The sequence below is a fragment of the Aspergillus ibericus genome (genome assembly GCF_003184845.1).
Source record: "Aspergillus ibericus CBS 121593 unplaced genomic scaffold BO80scaffold_43, whole genome shotgun sequence".
Taxonomy (NCBI): Eukaryota; Fungi; Ascomycota; class Eurotiomycetes; order Eurotiales; family Aspergillaceae; genus Aspergillus; species Aspergillus ibericus.
In genome coordinates, this window is record NW_020292141.1 from 1 (window position 1) to 15,810 (window position 15,810).

Below are 15,810 nucleotides of genomic sequence, written 5' to 3' on the forward strand. Positions count from 1 at the left end.
GTGGGGGGTGGGGGGTGGTTTGGGGGGAGAAGAGGGTGCAGAGGACTAGGATGAAGAAGGGAGGGGAGGGGAGGAGAGGATCGCAGGAGACGTTGGTGGATGGGGGGTGGGTTTGATTGTTGATTGGGAGTATTTAGTCCTGTAGGGTGGTATGGTGTACTGCTGAGGTAGTAGTTGAGGTGCTGGTATAAGTCGATTCAAAGTATAGACTCTTGTCTAACTGGACTATCTCTTCATACCCACGTCCTTACTTGAATCTATCTTGAGACATGGGTGTAAAGATAGACCAGAATGAATTGTAGATTTAGGGACTAAATAGAGTGGGTGTGTTTCTAGGGCTAGGATCTAATTATTTGTCTCGATGGGAAGTACTAGGGCTGATGAGTGATTGTCCTTGGTGGTAACCTAGAGCCGTATTGATACCTCCAGGAGGCGAGGGTGGGTTGAATCCATGTTGGACTCCATAAATAGAATACCAACTAAGTACGGAGTAAGATGCGGGCTAAAACAGACGTGGCACCACTCACCATGCGGATTTCATTACCAGAATATGATAAGGATGGCTGATAAGCTAACGCGACATAATTGGGCTTTACGAATCGGGCATAATAGTGACTGGCATCTCATCTACATCTACATTTACAGTAGACAGTCAAAGTAAGGTATTAAGGTATCATTTCTGCCCCTTCACCATACTGCGTAAAGCCTCCGTCTCCCCCTCCAACTTAGACACCCGCATCTTCAACTCATCACGTTCCCGCTTAATCGCCTCGAGTTCCTCCTCCAACTGATTCATCCGATCCACGCGACGCTGGCGGTATCGACGCGCCGCCATGGTATTCAGTTCCCGTTTCTTGACACGATTCGGAGGTTCTTTCGGAGGGTCTCGAGACCGGTTGAGGGGGGATGCAGTGTTGCTGACGGCGGGCATTTGCGGGGAGGGTTCGGAGGATTCTATACCGTCAGTCTCCCTCTTTACATTCATTTACATTGATGGGGGGGTATGTACCTTGGGATTGAACACTGGGCGATCCGAGCAGATTCAACGACTCGCTTAGTTCGGGAGAACTCAGCAGAGAGTCAATCGGGTCCGGATCCGCCGCAGGCACGGGGAGGAGAGGGGGCAGGGGGTAGCCGAGGATCTGATCTTGATAGCTGCTATCGCTCAGACAGGACAAGGCGGACCCCGGGAAGGAGGGATCGGAGGATTCATAGAACGAGGGGTCAACGGGAGGAAAGGCCGCGGACGAGGCGAGGTCGAAATCAGAGAATGTAAGTTGCGAGGGATGTAATTCGGGAGGAAGATAGAATGGATCGGAGGAATAAGAGAGGTGGTGGTGCTGCTGGTAATCAAACGCCGACGGCTGCGTCTCGTTCACGGAAGATGAACGTGGGGGTCTGGCGGGCGGCGTGCATGACGGTAATTGCAGCGACAGCCATTCTTGTATACTTGTGGCCGGGTCCTTGGACCCGGAAGAGCCGGAACGATGAAAAGGGAGAAGGGGACGCTTTCGCCGCGGCGATGGAGGATGAGAAGAAGGAGAGGGCAAGGTTGGTCGGGGCGAGACGGGGTTTATAAGGGCCCCGATCGAGGGGGTCTTGGCTGCTTGGGGTTTAGCGGGGGTGGAGTGGCGCGGACTCCGACGCAGTTTTAGTTTGCTGGGTTTTATTGAGCTGGCCATATTCTTAGAACAAGACAATTGATGAATTTTAGAATCTACATCTGATTTCTTGCGAACCCGGCCTCTATGTACTCGTCATTATGGCTCATCCTCTCCCTCCTCCTCCTCCTCCTCCTCCTCTTCCGTTATTGACAGCAGATTGCCTAGTTGCATCGGTGTTAGCAGTATCCACCGTAGATCAAGTCACCACCTCAACACGAGCGAGCAAGTCAGATGATGTCGGCGGAACCCTTGAAAAGTTCTCCATCTTTCCAAGCGCCTCACAATGCGGAGCATGTCAGCGATAGGGAGTGTCTTCATGGCCGTGGGACGCTAAGGGTGGGACTTACTCACCATACCAATGCCATTAATAGACATGTCGATGATAGAATCGATACTTATTTACTCTGTGCTTTTAATTGCTTATATACATATCTCCCTACACTCGACTCATGCTCCCATCAAGGTTCATCACAATCCCCCATAATGATCACTCATGAGTCGAAATGATCCCCATGACCCAGAATGATAGATTATTCTGTCGAGCAGGCAGTTAACTAAACCACCCCCGCCAAGGCCTCGCCCGGTCCGGTGGTGGGGCTCAGACAGCATGAGTCATTTTCACTCATGCTGGCTGGCCCACAAATTCGCCCCTCTTGGACCGACCCGCTCCGTCCACCTCAACGCGAGCTGGCCAATTATATTAGACCTTTTAGGAGGTTATCCGATTAGCATCGCCCGGTTACCCCGACTTGTTGATCATGGCGGGTTCTGGACTGTCTCTGATGATTCCCTGACGGCTGTACTTGTTGTCAACTGGTATGGATTGAGGACGTCGGAGGTGGCCGTGCTGCTACAGTTCAGTGTTGATGAGGCCTCCTTTAGCCCTAACAATGACGCTGTTTATATCCATACATTTGCCTGTTCTATACCCAGTGTCGTTGAATACTCCATTCGAGCCCGATTATTCGTCCTAGCGTCTAGAAGATGCTCAATCTGCCAATAGCAACACCAACCCTCGTTGCACCATTCAGTAGAACCTACATCTTATTCATCTTGAGGGCATATTTGAGACTCTACTTGAGGCCATGCGCATCCATTGTGGGCCTTACGTGCTTTTCTGCTGGTCTCATCTGGTGGTAGATATTTCGTGCATGCGTCAATTGATATGGTTGGATACCACACCATTAGTTGTCCTTATCAGCATGAAATCGTCTATTAAATGATTATGTCTATCCTAGAAGTGTCACATGGTAAGACAGGCCGTTGAAAAGACCAATAACTGGCTGTTCCAGGCAACATTGCTACTTGGTTTGGGATTAAATCTATATCGGTATTATAGTGTACTCCGGGCGCGAACTCAAGCTTTAGGCCACAACTACCATTATGTATTATCGCTTTGACCACTACCGATGGCATATTTTAAGTAGCGGGCATCATTCCGGACCAATTAACATGTGATACCCAAATGCTGATCGAATACCGCTAAGAGCGAGACATAAGAACAAATTCTTAACATGATCTTGCCGACCTCCTGCTTGACGGCTAAGTATTACGGTTCAGACAACCACTGATATCATTCAGCGCCACCCACGCCAGTGTAAGGTCAATTCGGCCATCAGCCCTAGGAAGGGCAGTCATTGTACCTGCTTTCTGGTGCATCATGGGCACTCAGCACGTTTGATTTACTTGCATGGTCGCTCAAGCATTTCTCTTAAGCATGCTCTTTAATGATAGCATTGTAGTCTAATAGTATGGTGCTGGTGGTGGGCGATTTATTACAAGAGCCGAGTTATTTTCACACACGTGGAAACCTGATGGGTACGGGTATACGTAGAAATTCCATCACAATTAGAACTCTGACTCCGTGCCAAACTCACCATGACGGCATGGAGACGGCCATTTTGATCAAACCGTATAAATCCAGACATTCGCGTCAATTCTAGTCATATCCATTCACGCCCACTACACCGCGCTCCACCACCGCTCGCCGTCGCCGTCACTGTCAACATTCACGATGCCGTCCCTCCATTTCACGACCGCCCTCTGGACCGCATTCGCCAGCCTGACATTCGCCTACAGTATTCCCGCCAATCTAGCCCAACTCTACAACACTCACAAGGTCTGTCCTCATTCCATAACCCCTCCTCCACCTCATTAACCGTCCAGTCCAAACCCTGCACCACCATCCTCGCCAGCAACTTCAGTGACGGCCAAACCAGCGACACCACCTTCACTTACTGCGGCGATATCCCCAACGCCGTCTTCCTGCACAGCGATTCCATGGGCGGCGAATACGATAACATGGATATTGACTGTGATGGGGCGCACGCGCACGGGGGGAATTGCGGGAATGATCCGTCCATTCAGGATCAAACGACTTTTAAGGATCAGCTGGGGCAGTATGGGATTAGTGATCTCGATGCGAATGTTCATCCGTATGTCGTGTTTGGGAATACGGATTATGATCCGCAACGGAGTGGGATGGTGCCGTTGGGTGTGATGGCCGTGGTTTGTAATGGGCAGGTGGTGAGTTATTATTCCTGGGGGGAATTCACGGGATCGGATTGATGAGTGACGATAGGTGTATGGAATTTGGGGAGATACGAATGGCGGGAGCGTGACGGGCGAGGCGTCAATTGCTCTCGCCGGACTGTGTTTCCCGGATGCCGGGATCAGTGGGAATAATGGCCATTCGCCGGATGATGTGATGTATATTGGATTCACGGGGCAGGATGCGGTGCCGGGAGGTAGTGCCAAGTGGACGGCGGGGAATACGCAGGAATTTGAGGAGAGTATTAAGAGTTTGGGGGATCGGTTGGTTAGTGGACTGGCTTAGTGACGGGTTGATGATCGATGCTTCACAGAGGGATTGTAGTGACGATGTCGTCGTGAAGATGCCATCGTGAAGATAATTTCGGTATTCGCTGTTTGGAACTTCACGCATTTTCATGGGCCATATCAGGCTTCTTCCTCTCGTTCAGAATTCTTCTCGATCTTCCTCTTCATCTTCCTCTCTCATATGTAGATTCTGGGTATTCCGGATTCCTCAGTATATATACCTTCTACAATCAATCTATCATGATTCATTCTCAATCCAAGTATTATATCTATCTCAAGAAGCCAGGCCGCAAGGTCTCTGAGGATCCTCACGGCCATATTCCCTGCTCCAATATACTGTATACCAAGTCCCACCTTTATGATATCGCTCTGCTCGCGACGAGCAGCGCAAGACCGTTCAGGCTACCCTTGGCCTGGCTCATGCTCTCAATGATGAGAATTTTACATCTCCGGTGAGTGTAATCAACGGGCTAAATGCAGATGCTAACAATTCCTAGCAACATGTCATACCTTATGACCTGCCTTGCGGCCCTAACATGAGCCTATCTTGAATACAGACGATAGACCGTCTCTGTATGAGCCAGACAGGCTGGATCTATTCCGATCGCTGTGAGCAAGTCATCAGCGCCAGGATTATCACTAAAGAACATCATTGTTCTGCGTTGGGGCTGAAGCTCCAATGATACTCTCTGATCGCTTATAGCAAGATCCAGCGCATTAACAAACATTTAGAGCCGCCGGCACATCCCGCGCGGAGGAGATCTAGATCTCTCGTCTCCTGGCACATTTCGGCCTCGATATTCTATCAAAAATGGCCTGCCAGACATAGCTGGCATCTGAGACCGTCGAACCAACGTGAACCGTGCAATCCGGCAGGCTATGGTCCTGACTGACAGGCTCATGACCTCTGAGATCTCCAGATCCTTCTCACGGGTTTTGCAAATCCCAAATACAGCCCACGAGATTCTTGCAGAGCCGGGAGACTGTCCCCGAGCATGCTATGGGCATCTCAGCATGCACATATCTCCAATGGCATCAATTCATAAACGCATATCTCAGCATGTACCCTCGATCCTACGCCGTAGCCGTTCTGCCGCCACGAGCCTCCAATGGCCTTAAGATGCTGCCCTGGATATCTTCAAAGCTTCTGGTACATTGCAAAGTCAGACGCGAGTCCTTCAGCAGCCGCCACTTGCATTCTATCTGAATGCGTCCCTAGCCTTCACCCAGCTGCAATCATTAGACATCACTCATTCATCTACCAAGCTCGTTATACGCTGGTCTTTCAAGACCAATACTCTCTCCAAATCACATACCAGCCATACAAGCACTCAGGGTGCAGCTGCTTATAGTCGACAAGATCATCACGCCTACATTGTGGATATATCTCAGACAGTCCACGAGTGTGCCTACAGTGGTGGTGGTTTCTACTGGAGATGAATAGTGTATCACGACGATACGGAGAGGAAAGGGTATCTTAACGCTATCGATCATTACCGCGGACGGAATGCTGAAATTCCTCGACACCTACCGTGTCCGGGTCGGTTATGGAACTGATGGGCTGTCTTGCCACAGGCAAAGAATGGTTCATTTCATTTTATATATTCATCAGCTGGATTTACTCGCCAGCCCACACAGCAATGTACTCTCCGATTGTCCCGACTTTTCACGGCTTCATCGAACCTACTCGACACGATGCTCTTCACCATTTTTGCCTGAAGTGAGCCAGACTCCAGTTCTGAGACCGTCAGCGAGCAGCACTATACCAACACGTCCTCCCTTGGAAACAATAAGCCCCGTGCACTACCTACACTGGTCCGTCTAACCCTAATTCCTCTCATGAAATAAATCATGACCACACTCTTACCGTCTCACGCCCATCAACACCCCAGACATCCAGCCTAAGCCTAAGCCTAGGCTAATATTGGATCTGCTACCCATGGGAACGACCATTCTAATCGGACTGCGATCTACGGGTTCCTTTATATGTGAGATATATATATTGGGGGGGGGTTGGGGGTTATCGTCCCTACGGCACATTTCTGGGCCATGACCCACGGACTTATTGAGGGATATATGTCGGCTGCTTTTCGTCCGGAGGGCATGGTCTATGGGGTCTGCTGTGTTTTGGAGGGTATGTAGTGCGGTTAGGGGTTTATCTTATGTTGGAATTGGTATATGGGTTATTAGGAAGGTCTGTGCATCGCGCAGGGGGTCAGAATTAGGGTGCGGAACTTCACGGTGAGGATGATGAGGGTCTGTTTCGTGGCTGGGAAGGATATGAAGACCACTCGAGTGCTGAACGGACGGGTGCCTCGCGAGGGGTTCGACATCTAGGAGGTATGTTGATCTAGGCTGATTTGAAGTAAACTAACAGATGTTGTATAGGGAGGATGCTCGGTGTGGCCAAATACCCCACGGCGTATTGCAAGAAGGAGCAAGAACTTCAGGGCTGCTTCTTTGAAGCAGGGCATTAGTGAAGCTGTCTGGTGGTTTGCCACATACCCCACAGGATACAACACAGAAGATGAAGGAAGTGTTTGACGGCTTCGAAGCAGCATATCGTTGCGGTGATGGTAGATCACCCGGAGAATTCGTGGACTATATCCACGCTTAGAGTACAGGTGTACTCTTCATCAGATAGCAAAGGCTGCAGGTTGCGAGAAACTTGGTCCTTTGATTGTCCGTATGGGTACGGACTCCGATGGGAGTGGATCCATCAGACGATTATCTCGATGATTAAGGGCAAACCTACGGGTGTACCTGGATTAACAGGTCAGACCTGGGGTCTACCCCGTTGTTCAGTTCGGTCAAATGTCTGGGATACAAAGCCAGCCATAGACGGGATATAGGACGTCTTGCCTGATGTTATGGGCTGGGTGATGCTCATATCCATTTTACCATGCCCTTATCAGGGTTGCACGATGACAAGCCGCCCTTTGCATTTACTCACCTCCCCCATCTATATACCCCTTCCGCGCAATTCATTCTCCGCCCAAGTCCAACTCTCTAGCTCACGACAGCAAGGTATGGAAGTATGGCCACCTTTAGTTTCCTTTTGGGCTTGAGTTCCCGCCGTTCCAGATTCCAGCACATCGCTCCTACTGCCTAAACTATCCAGGTGTCAACTGTTCAACCATGATAGTTTTTGCTACATTGCATGCTTGTTGATGTGGAACATCTGAGCAGCATCGCGGTGTTCGAAGTGCTGCAATGGATCATCATACCTACCTAGACGGACCGTCCAGTACATGGTTAGGGACCATGATGTCGAGGAATTCCCGTGTCGAAGGGAGACTGTACAATAGCGGGGTTTCTCATTCCTTCTTTGCCCTGCAAATGATTGCTTTGGGGCCCAGATGACCCGCTCTTGACGGATCACCACTGGTCAAGATTCCGGGACCCTTACAAAAGACAGACCCTGCGCTGGGATGGACACCCTGAAGGCTGGCTCGGCTGGAAGTATGTGCCAAAGAAGGTGGCTGCAATTTACCCGTGCGAGACACATCGCAACAAGAGCCCTAGAAGGGTATCCCGCGGGCCCAAGAATTGGAATGATAGGTTGTACCTTTTCATCTTGTCGGATGGCGTGGGATGCCCATCCTGGTTGAATCTCCTGGAAGATGTAGGTGGAATGTTCCAACCTGTCATGAATGTTCCTCCTCGCTACAGATATCAAAGACAGCCCTAACTTCGAACTGGCGATGGCCCCTGGTCGTTGTGGGAAGCGAAGTTCCAAATTTCGCTTCATAATGGGGCCGGATATTCGACATGGTCTACTCTCGACTCGCTCTTCAGCTTCTTATACTGTTATTAACAGGATCAAGCGGGGCGTGACCGGCTGGTAGTCAAGATGCCATGCTGATCTCCATCTCGTCTGCCAAGTCAAACCACCCGACTGCATCAATCCATGTTCTCTGCCCACTGGCGTGCTGGCACCAAGGAAATGGAAATGCAGCTGATTTGGCTGCTTAGATACTAAACAACAAGGGGGTGTATCTTGACAATGATGTTGGCAAACTGGTCCCCCGCTTAGTGTTTGTGATCTCTGCTTACGGTGTCGGGCCTTGTATCATACCTACGCATCCTAATGAGATGGCAAATATGACCTTCACCGTTACAAGTCGATGGAACCGCCGTCAAGCTCAACGGCGGTGCAGCCGTCCCTGTGACACGTCCATCTCAAGTCCGACTCACCGTCGATGAACAATCTAGCAACTATGAGGGTTGTCCAGAGGACAGACACATACATGGTGTGGTGTTCTCAGATGCTTGACAGTTTGCCTATGGCGCCGAATCTGTACATCTGTATCCGTCACAAGTGGTGTTGCTCGCTCAGAAGCGACCTGTGGTCTTATCCCAGAACATCTCAGCGACAATGGGGCTTGGTCAAAGTCTATGCATCGGGATTGGCGTTGCGGCTGTCTTCATCCGCGACGATTCATCTACCAACCCAGAGGTCCTCAGCGATGGCTAGAACCCATGTCAAACACCAACGACATGTTGTCATCTCCATGGGTTTCATGGTCTACTTCAGATTTGTACCTAGATTGTGCGAAATGGACACCACAATGAGGGAAATTCCCGAGCGGCTAATCCCCGAAAACAGGGCCTTGGTTTGTGGTGTCTTGGACAGCGCGAGCGCTGTACAGTGGAACATGAAGCGGTGTGTTGCTGAGAAGTCTGTCTTTTGTTCCTGCAGCTTCGCACGCGGTAGCTGGGCTTGGTTTGGTTTTCGAGCCGACGGGATAACGATATTGGGACTCATCCTGGCATATTCATTGCTCGGTTCTTTCGACAGCACAAGATTCGCGACGGGCCATCCAATTCCCAGCAATGCAGGACGCGCAAAGATATTTGCCCGTTGAAGATGCTCTTTCCTGGCTCATTCAATTGTATGGTGCCTGACAGACAGGAGCGTTCCCTTATGGAGGATGATATATATCCTCTGAATATCGATGGTGCAGCACGGTCTGCTCAAGCCGATGAACACCACAAAGGGTCCATCCCTCAAACAGCGGTATCAAAAGCAGTCTACAGAACTTACCACGTTCCAAAAAGCCTCATATATCAATGTTGGCCATGAGGCGGGACAAAGCTTCGGCTTAACCGTCGGTGGAGGCGGATACATTCCGCCGTGTAACGTCGCTGGAGATGGGTATAACTGGACTTGAGATATACGTACTGGTGTGAACACCATGATCTCCTCACAGCAGGGATAGTTACATCTGGAAAAGGTCCCATGGTATATCGAGGACTCTTTCAGCACCAATGTGTGCCGACGCCACCATCAAGAAGGAGCGATGTCGGACCTCGAACCCGTAAGAACGGTGTCGATGATACCAGTCGATAAGATATAATCGGCCTCTAGCGTCTGGCAACGTTGATCTTGTCTACGTGGACACCACTAATCAGGCGGCTGACGGCTTCACTAAGCCATTGGAAAGGACGGCGTTTTCACGTTTCAAGAAGCTTATCGGGATGAAGGACCACGTGTAACTAGTTTCGCCGTGTATGCCCTATACACGTTCTTACGAATAGCCTCATGTTGGCCCTCCTACGGATCCTCGGGCCCGGGGGGTGTTGGATGACTAATCAGTCATCTGACCCTCGGCCCTCTTAGCTAGGATCCGTAGCCATCTGAATCAACAAGCTTCAAGGCTTCTCCTCCAACACGGCCTATTGCGCGTTGCGAGATGTTCGTGGCATGGCTGCTGGTGTTGAATGACTACGGGGCTGTGCTAGCACATGCATATGCAGAATAACCCAGATGTCTTAGGAGGTGCAGCTGCTTCGTCTGGATTCCTCAAGCGAGGACAACGAGCTGCAAATACACGGGACACTCTGAACACTCGCCTCTTTGCCTGCGACCTTTCAATGGCATAGGGTGTTGATGCTGCGGTAGTGCGCGATACATCTCAGTCAACATCCACTTCATACACAGTCTTCTCAGGTTATGGTACGGTCAAGCAGCCGGGCCACCAATTCCCATTCTGAGGTAGCAATCGACCTACATCGGTCGCGATGATCAAGTGAGCCGAATGTGTCCTATCCCGTCCTATGAATCTGGAAAGGCGCCACCGGCTTAGATAGCAGGGATATCCGCCCGTACTCAACCATTGTACAGAATGGTGCTATGAGGGGCCCTAAATGGCGCCTCGCAAGTTCGGGATGAGACCATCGCCTCATCAGGCGATTGCTTGTTCGATGGGTATCCATTGCCTTAACGGCGCCGAAGGCCCAATGAAACCAACTAATTCCTTGTTCACGCATGTGTCACACATACTATATTTCCAACGAAAACACACCCCTCTATTCATCGTCGAGATCCTCATATCAGAGCGGAGTATTCCTCGAAAGCCGACATCACTGTTCTAACAGTCACCGCCGTCTGGCTGGAAAAGCCGATACATGCTCAGGATCACTATCATTTGCCTTAGCAATCACGACGTCAATCAACCTCACATACACCTTAAATCCACCTCGCTCAGTCAAATACACGAACTCCCTCATTGCACCATTGAGCGAGTTGGTGTTCTCAGTGGTTCTCTTCCGCAGAAAACTGTTCTGGACAGCGGACCGAAGATCAATGCATTGATCGTGGCAGCTCGCATCGCGATTCGTCTCACTCGGGTGATAGTCCGTTGGATCGAGGAGAAACGGAAGGTTAAGATGGGACATGACACTGTTCCTGTTCATTGGTTGCGTGTATCTAAATCGAAAGAGATAATGAAATCTGCCTCATTGCTTCGATATCTCCTTACTCCTTTTAGTCATGATATGGCCCCTGACTCATGAGTGAGAAGAATAAGAACTTGAATCAAGGGTTGGGTATTGATAACCCAGGGAAATAACACGAACATGACCTTATCATCAGAGCCAGTTCTTTATGCCACCTTCCAAGGTCCACCTTAACAACTGGCCTTTATTATCCTCTCATAGCTAGATGAGCTCTCCGAACAAGAAGGGAACAGCCACCAGGCGGAAAGATCGTTCTCCTAACCCTAGCATATGATCCGTTGCTACATTTCGGATGATTTAAGAATAACCGGCTAGTCCATTCCATTGCAAATCGCGAGCATTCCTCTGTGTATACGACCGTCACGTTGAGGTATAGTGGTCAAGTTCCACCGATGGAACTATCTGCTCAATTAAGAATCACCACCATGTTACAAGATAGGGCATGACCCATGACCACCACACCAGGCTAGCTCTGGGACATGGCCGTCGGGCTCTCGCGACTGGATGAGAGAGCTGCAGGTGGAGTTTCGCATCGAACATTGACCTCCCTTGATATCGATTAACATCTGATGTACTCAATTTTATCTTTTCTTTGTCGCCTGAGCCCTGTTCGCCAAGATATTATACCTGATCTTATCACGGAATGCAGGAAGTATTTGCGCAGATTTCCTAAGAGGATGGATATCTCCTACTGAACCTGGTAGATGGCAGGCTATGTACATGCTCAAGAGGATACACAGTGAGATTCTTAACTGGGCATCTATCTGGATTCGAATGGTTTACTTCATCCTTTATATTCCTGGAATGGAAGATAGCCCTAAGACGGTTCACTCGCCAGAGTCCGCACATATATTCCCTCCTGAGGATTGTTGTTAGTGATATGATTGGTGGATACAAAGGAACAGAGTTCTTACTGCAGAGGACTTAATGGCACTTACGGAGTCTCAGAGCCGAACCCTTTCTTTGCCAGGTGGTGTCTGGCCTGAGTATGTGTCATTTAATCTATTCTATGGCAAAGACAGACATGACCCTATCATGACACAAACCCCCCAAATGATCAAGATTCTTGCAAACGGACTGAGCAGGTGTCTAATATCGGATCTATTCGGGATACGTTACCGCAAGATTGAACGGCTGATCACAGCCCTTTGTCTCGCTGTATCATGATATCAACTATTTGACACGGAGATCATTTATCACCATCAAGCCACAGCAGCAGGTTAGTGGATATTCTCCAGTCATTGCATGCTATGAGAAAGCTGTCTTAAGGTGTGGGAGCTTGTTCAATCCACAATTGAATGACCCGCTGACTGGGTTTGGGTCTTGCTTGATGGAAAAGGAGTCACGGACTCTTTTATCTACGCCAGCAAATCTATCTTCCCTGATCTCTCCCACTTGGCTTGTTTCATGCGTCAACCTCAGTCCGGGTTGCCAATTTGCTCAAGAAACATGTGCATTGGAGATGTTCTCTCTGCAACATATTCACAAGGCATCGGTGACCTCTATCTTCCTCGTGTTGCTTTGCTTCTTCCTCTGGAACTTGATGGCAACTGCAAGGCTGGGCATCTGCGATTTCTGGGGGTTTTCTTCTCCACAACTAAGCAGTCATATAGCAACCTCAGTCGTATCTTTATGTGCTTGGACTCTTCATGTATTATTGGCTACGCGGTTCTCTGTAGTAGTCTCTACTTAGCAGATGGTAGCTCGCTTCGATAGTATTAGGAACAATAAACCTCATCAGAACCCTTGCTTACCGTCGTAACTGCCACCCCGGTAACAAGACTTAGTGGTGGAGTAATCTTACCAGACCCAATCAGTATGTTTACTCCAGTTGTTCATCCCATGTATCTCTTCAAATTGTCTCCTTTCCCATCTTGTGCTCCGCTACAACATAAGTTGCTGGTCTTAATCCCACTATCAAGCATTGATCGCGACCAACGTTGATCGGTAGCTGCATTATCCGAGCCGGAGATTCTCGTTCGTCGTATCTATTCCAAGGGACTCGGAGGCTGTGGCGCTTAGCGACTCTAAACTCAAGTACGAAGATGTTGAGATCGACAGGACGGAGAAGGAGAGACCCACGAGATGCGTCGCATACTTCGGATTATCACTAAAGGAAGCATCCTGGTCAGCTGTCTGAATCAGTCCCATGTATTTATAGAAAGGTATGATCCAACCAATTGCATAGCATGTCTTTCCCGCCAATCTGCAGACGGTCAGCCACGGTCTATACTTACCACCTACCAGTATTGCTCTTACTGGGATCAAATAGAAAACATTTGGCCCAAACTATGTGGGTCATGCGTTCTAATCGCGGAGCTGCATGCAGGGTTATCTTATCCGACAAGATTCCCGAAGTATAGCCGCAGTATACCACTCCGAAGCTGCATCACGACATCTATACAGAGCGTCTCAAATTCGTCCACACAGACAGCCGCTCGCTTGAGGTATCCGTGGCATTACGACAGAATGAATAAGATGAGTATGACTCTTTCGGAGTGTACATACTGACGATATCGAGCCCGACGTCACTGGATGTGACGATATCCGCGGCCCTATGTATAGACATTATGGCGTCAATTCTGTCTATTTTGCTTTGTGAATCATCTCTACCAGTGGTTCTGCGAGATTTGAGTCATCAGGGTGAGTATATAGCATCTTGCATTTGCCCCAGGGCGAAGTTGGATTCCTTTCTTTCTCATCGTTCTCATTTCTCCCATCTCTGCCATCTCTGCCATCTCTGCCATCTCTGCCATCTCTGCCATCTCTGCCATCTCTGCCATCTCTGCCAGCTCTGCCATCTCTACCATCTCTACCATCTGTTGCTATCTTTTTCTCTATTATCTTCTGTCGACTCACTACTATCTATTCAGTTGACATCTCATCATCTCAACATTTCAGACATTTGGACCATATCAGACATCTTCACTATTTCGACCATCTCATTATCTTTATTATCTTCACCATCTCAACAATTTGACTACATCTTGACCAATTGTCATATTTACTATAGCCATCTCAACTGCCCTAATCCTCTCGACATATCAACATATCGATCATCTCACCTATTCAGCCATCTTTACCATCTCATCTCCCATCTCCCATCTCCCATCTCATCTCTCTCTTTCATCTCTCTCACCCCTTTCATCCATTCCGACCATCTCATACATAGCCATCGGCACTACAACCATCTTGACCACCTTGACCATATCGACCATCTATCTCCACATACCTCTCATCCTCTTCTTATACCTGCCACTTACATCTCACTTTTTGCCTTATTTACCGTTTACTTTTCTTCCTGCCGCATCTACCATCTACTTCTCTCCTATCATATCTGCCATTTACTTCTCTTCCTGTCATATATTGCCATTTACATAATGGCTCCTCTTCTCCGTGAACCGCTCCGGACACCGCTCCGGTTCTTGCTCAATCACGTCCATCCGGACAGACACCCCGATCACCAGGCTAACCACCCAGCACTGACACACATATACAATTTTCTATGCATGGTCCATGGAGACCCCATCGAAGACGAAGCACCAAACCCGCCCATCGAGTTCATCGACCAACCTGGGCTGACCACCACCATACACCAAGAATACAACCCCCTCTCCTCCCTCCTCACCACCCTCCAACAAACCACCCTAACCAACACCACCGATTTCGAAACCACAACAGCAGTCCTCTCCCTTCTCACCACCATCAACCACCTTCAAGACACCCCGCCAAGCAGCATCAGTTCAAACCCCCTCCTGCTTCACATCTACGCCGAAATCTTCCGGCTCGTCGACACCTACGCTACGCTTCTCGTCTGGGATCATCAGATCCTTCTCTCCGAGGGTACCATCCTGGTGTCGAGACATACGCCCGACTATCGGATGGATCTTGGCCACTTGAAGAGGGAGTATCAGTGGCACTATGGGATGTGTTGCACTCTGGTGCGGGAGTTTGGGGAGTTAGTGGATGAGGATTTGCGGCGACCTGGGTGGGAGTTTTCTGGGGAGGAATCGTGGGTAGGGATTTGGACGGGGGTGAGAAGGGTGAAGGAGACGTTGTGGGATCTTGAGATCGTGTGGGATTGATTCTGTTTTTACTTCTTGTTACTTGTTCGTGTTTGTTTTTACTTTTGTTGATTGTTTTCTTTGATGTCTGCGTTGAGCATGCGAGTGTGATTGTGTCTGACTCTACTGTCCTTTACCTTGTGATCGTTCAGCATGTTGCTGCTTTCATTTTTCATTTGTTATATTGCTTCTTTCTCTGACTGCTTTCCTATGTCTTCTCTTGTTCATCTTATCTTTATACCTTGTCTATCTTTTATTTTCTTATGTACTCTGTCTTTCCTATGTTTTCCTATGTCTTTCCTATGTCTTTCTTTTACAATGTCTATAGCCAAGGTCGGTCGGTTGGATGGCTACCCTCCCCATTCCTGTTTTTGTTCTCTTTTACTGAATATTGTGGATGGTCGGTTGGATCAATGTTCACCTATATATGTTTATTTCCTTCTTTCTCTGTTTCTTCTGTTTCTTCTGTTTCTTCTGTTTCTTCTGTTTCTTCTGTTTCTTCT

At 49.0% G+C, this 15,810-nt stretch overlaps 3 protein-coding genes across 3 annotated transcripts; 2 read left to right on the forward strand and 1 right to left on the reverse strand.

The window, feature by feature from the left end:
• Positions 1–592: 592 nt before the first annotated feature.
• Positions 593–2,039, reverse strand: BO80DRAFT_504595 (bZIP transcription factor JlbA/IDI-4; the record flags this gene model as incomplete). Its single annotated transcript, XM_025724432.1, has 4 exons — positions 593–633; positions 697–954; positions 1,010–1,685; positions 2,016–2,039. The coding sequence occupies 4 exons, from the start codon at positions 2,037–2,039 to the stop codon at positions 593–595; spliced, it is 999 nt and encodes a 332-aa protein (XP_025571882.1).
• Positions 2,040–3,678: 1,639 nt separating this feature from the next.
• On the forward strand, positions 3,679–4,500 carry BO80DRAFT_363669 (glycoside hydrolase family 75 protein; the record flags this gene model as incomplete). Its single annotated transcript, XM_025716114.1, has 3 exons — positions 3,679–3,783; positions 3,831–4,190; positions 4,246–4,500. 3 exons carry the CDS (start codon positions 3,679–3,681, stop codon positions 4,498–4,500), a joined length of 720 nt encoding a protein of 239 aa, XP_025571883.1.
• A 10,123-nt stretch (positions 4,501–14,623) lies between these two features.
• On the forward strand, positions 14,624–15,328 carry BO80DRAFT_481871 (uncharacterized protein; the record flags this gene model as incomplete). The annotated part of the gene is made up of 1 exon (XM_025723388.1): positions 14,624–15,328. One exon carries the CDS (start codon positions 14,624–14,626, stop codon positions 15,326–15,328), a length of 705 nt encoding a protein of 234 aa, XP_025571884.1.
• Positions 15,329–15,810: the final 482 nt, after the last annotated feature.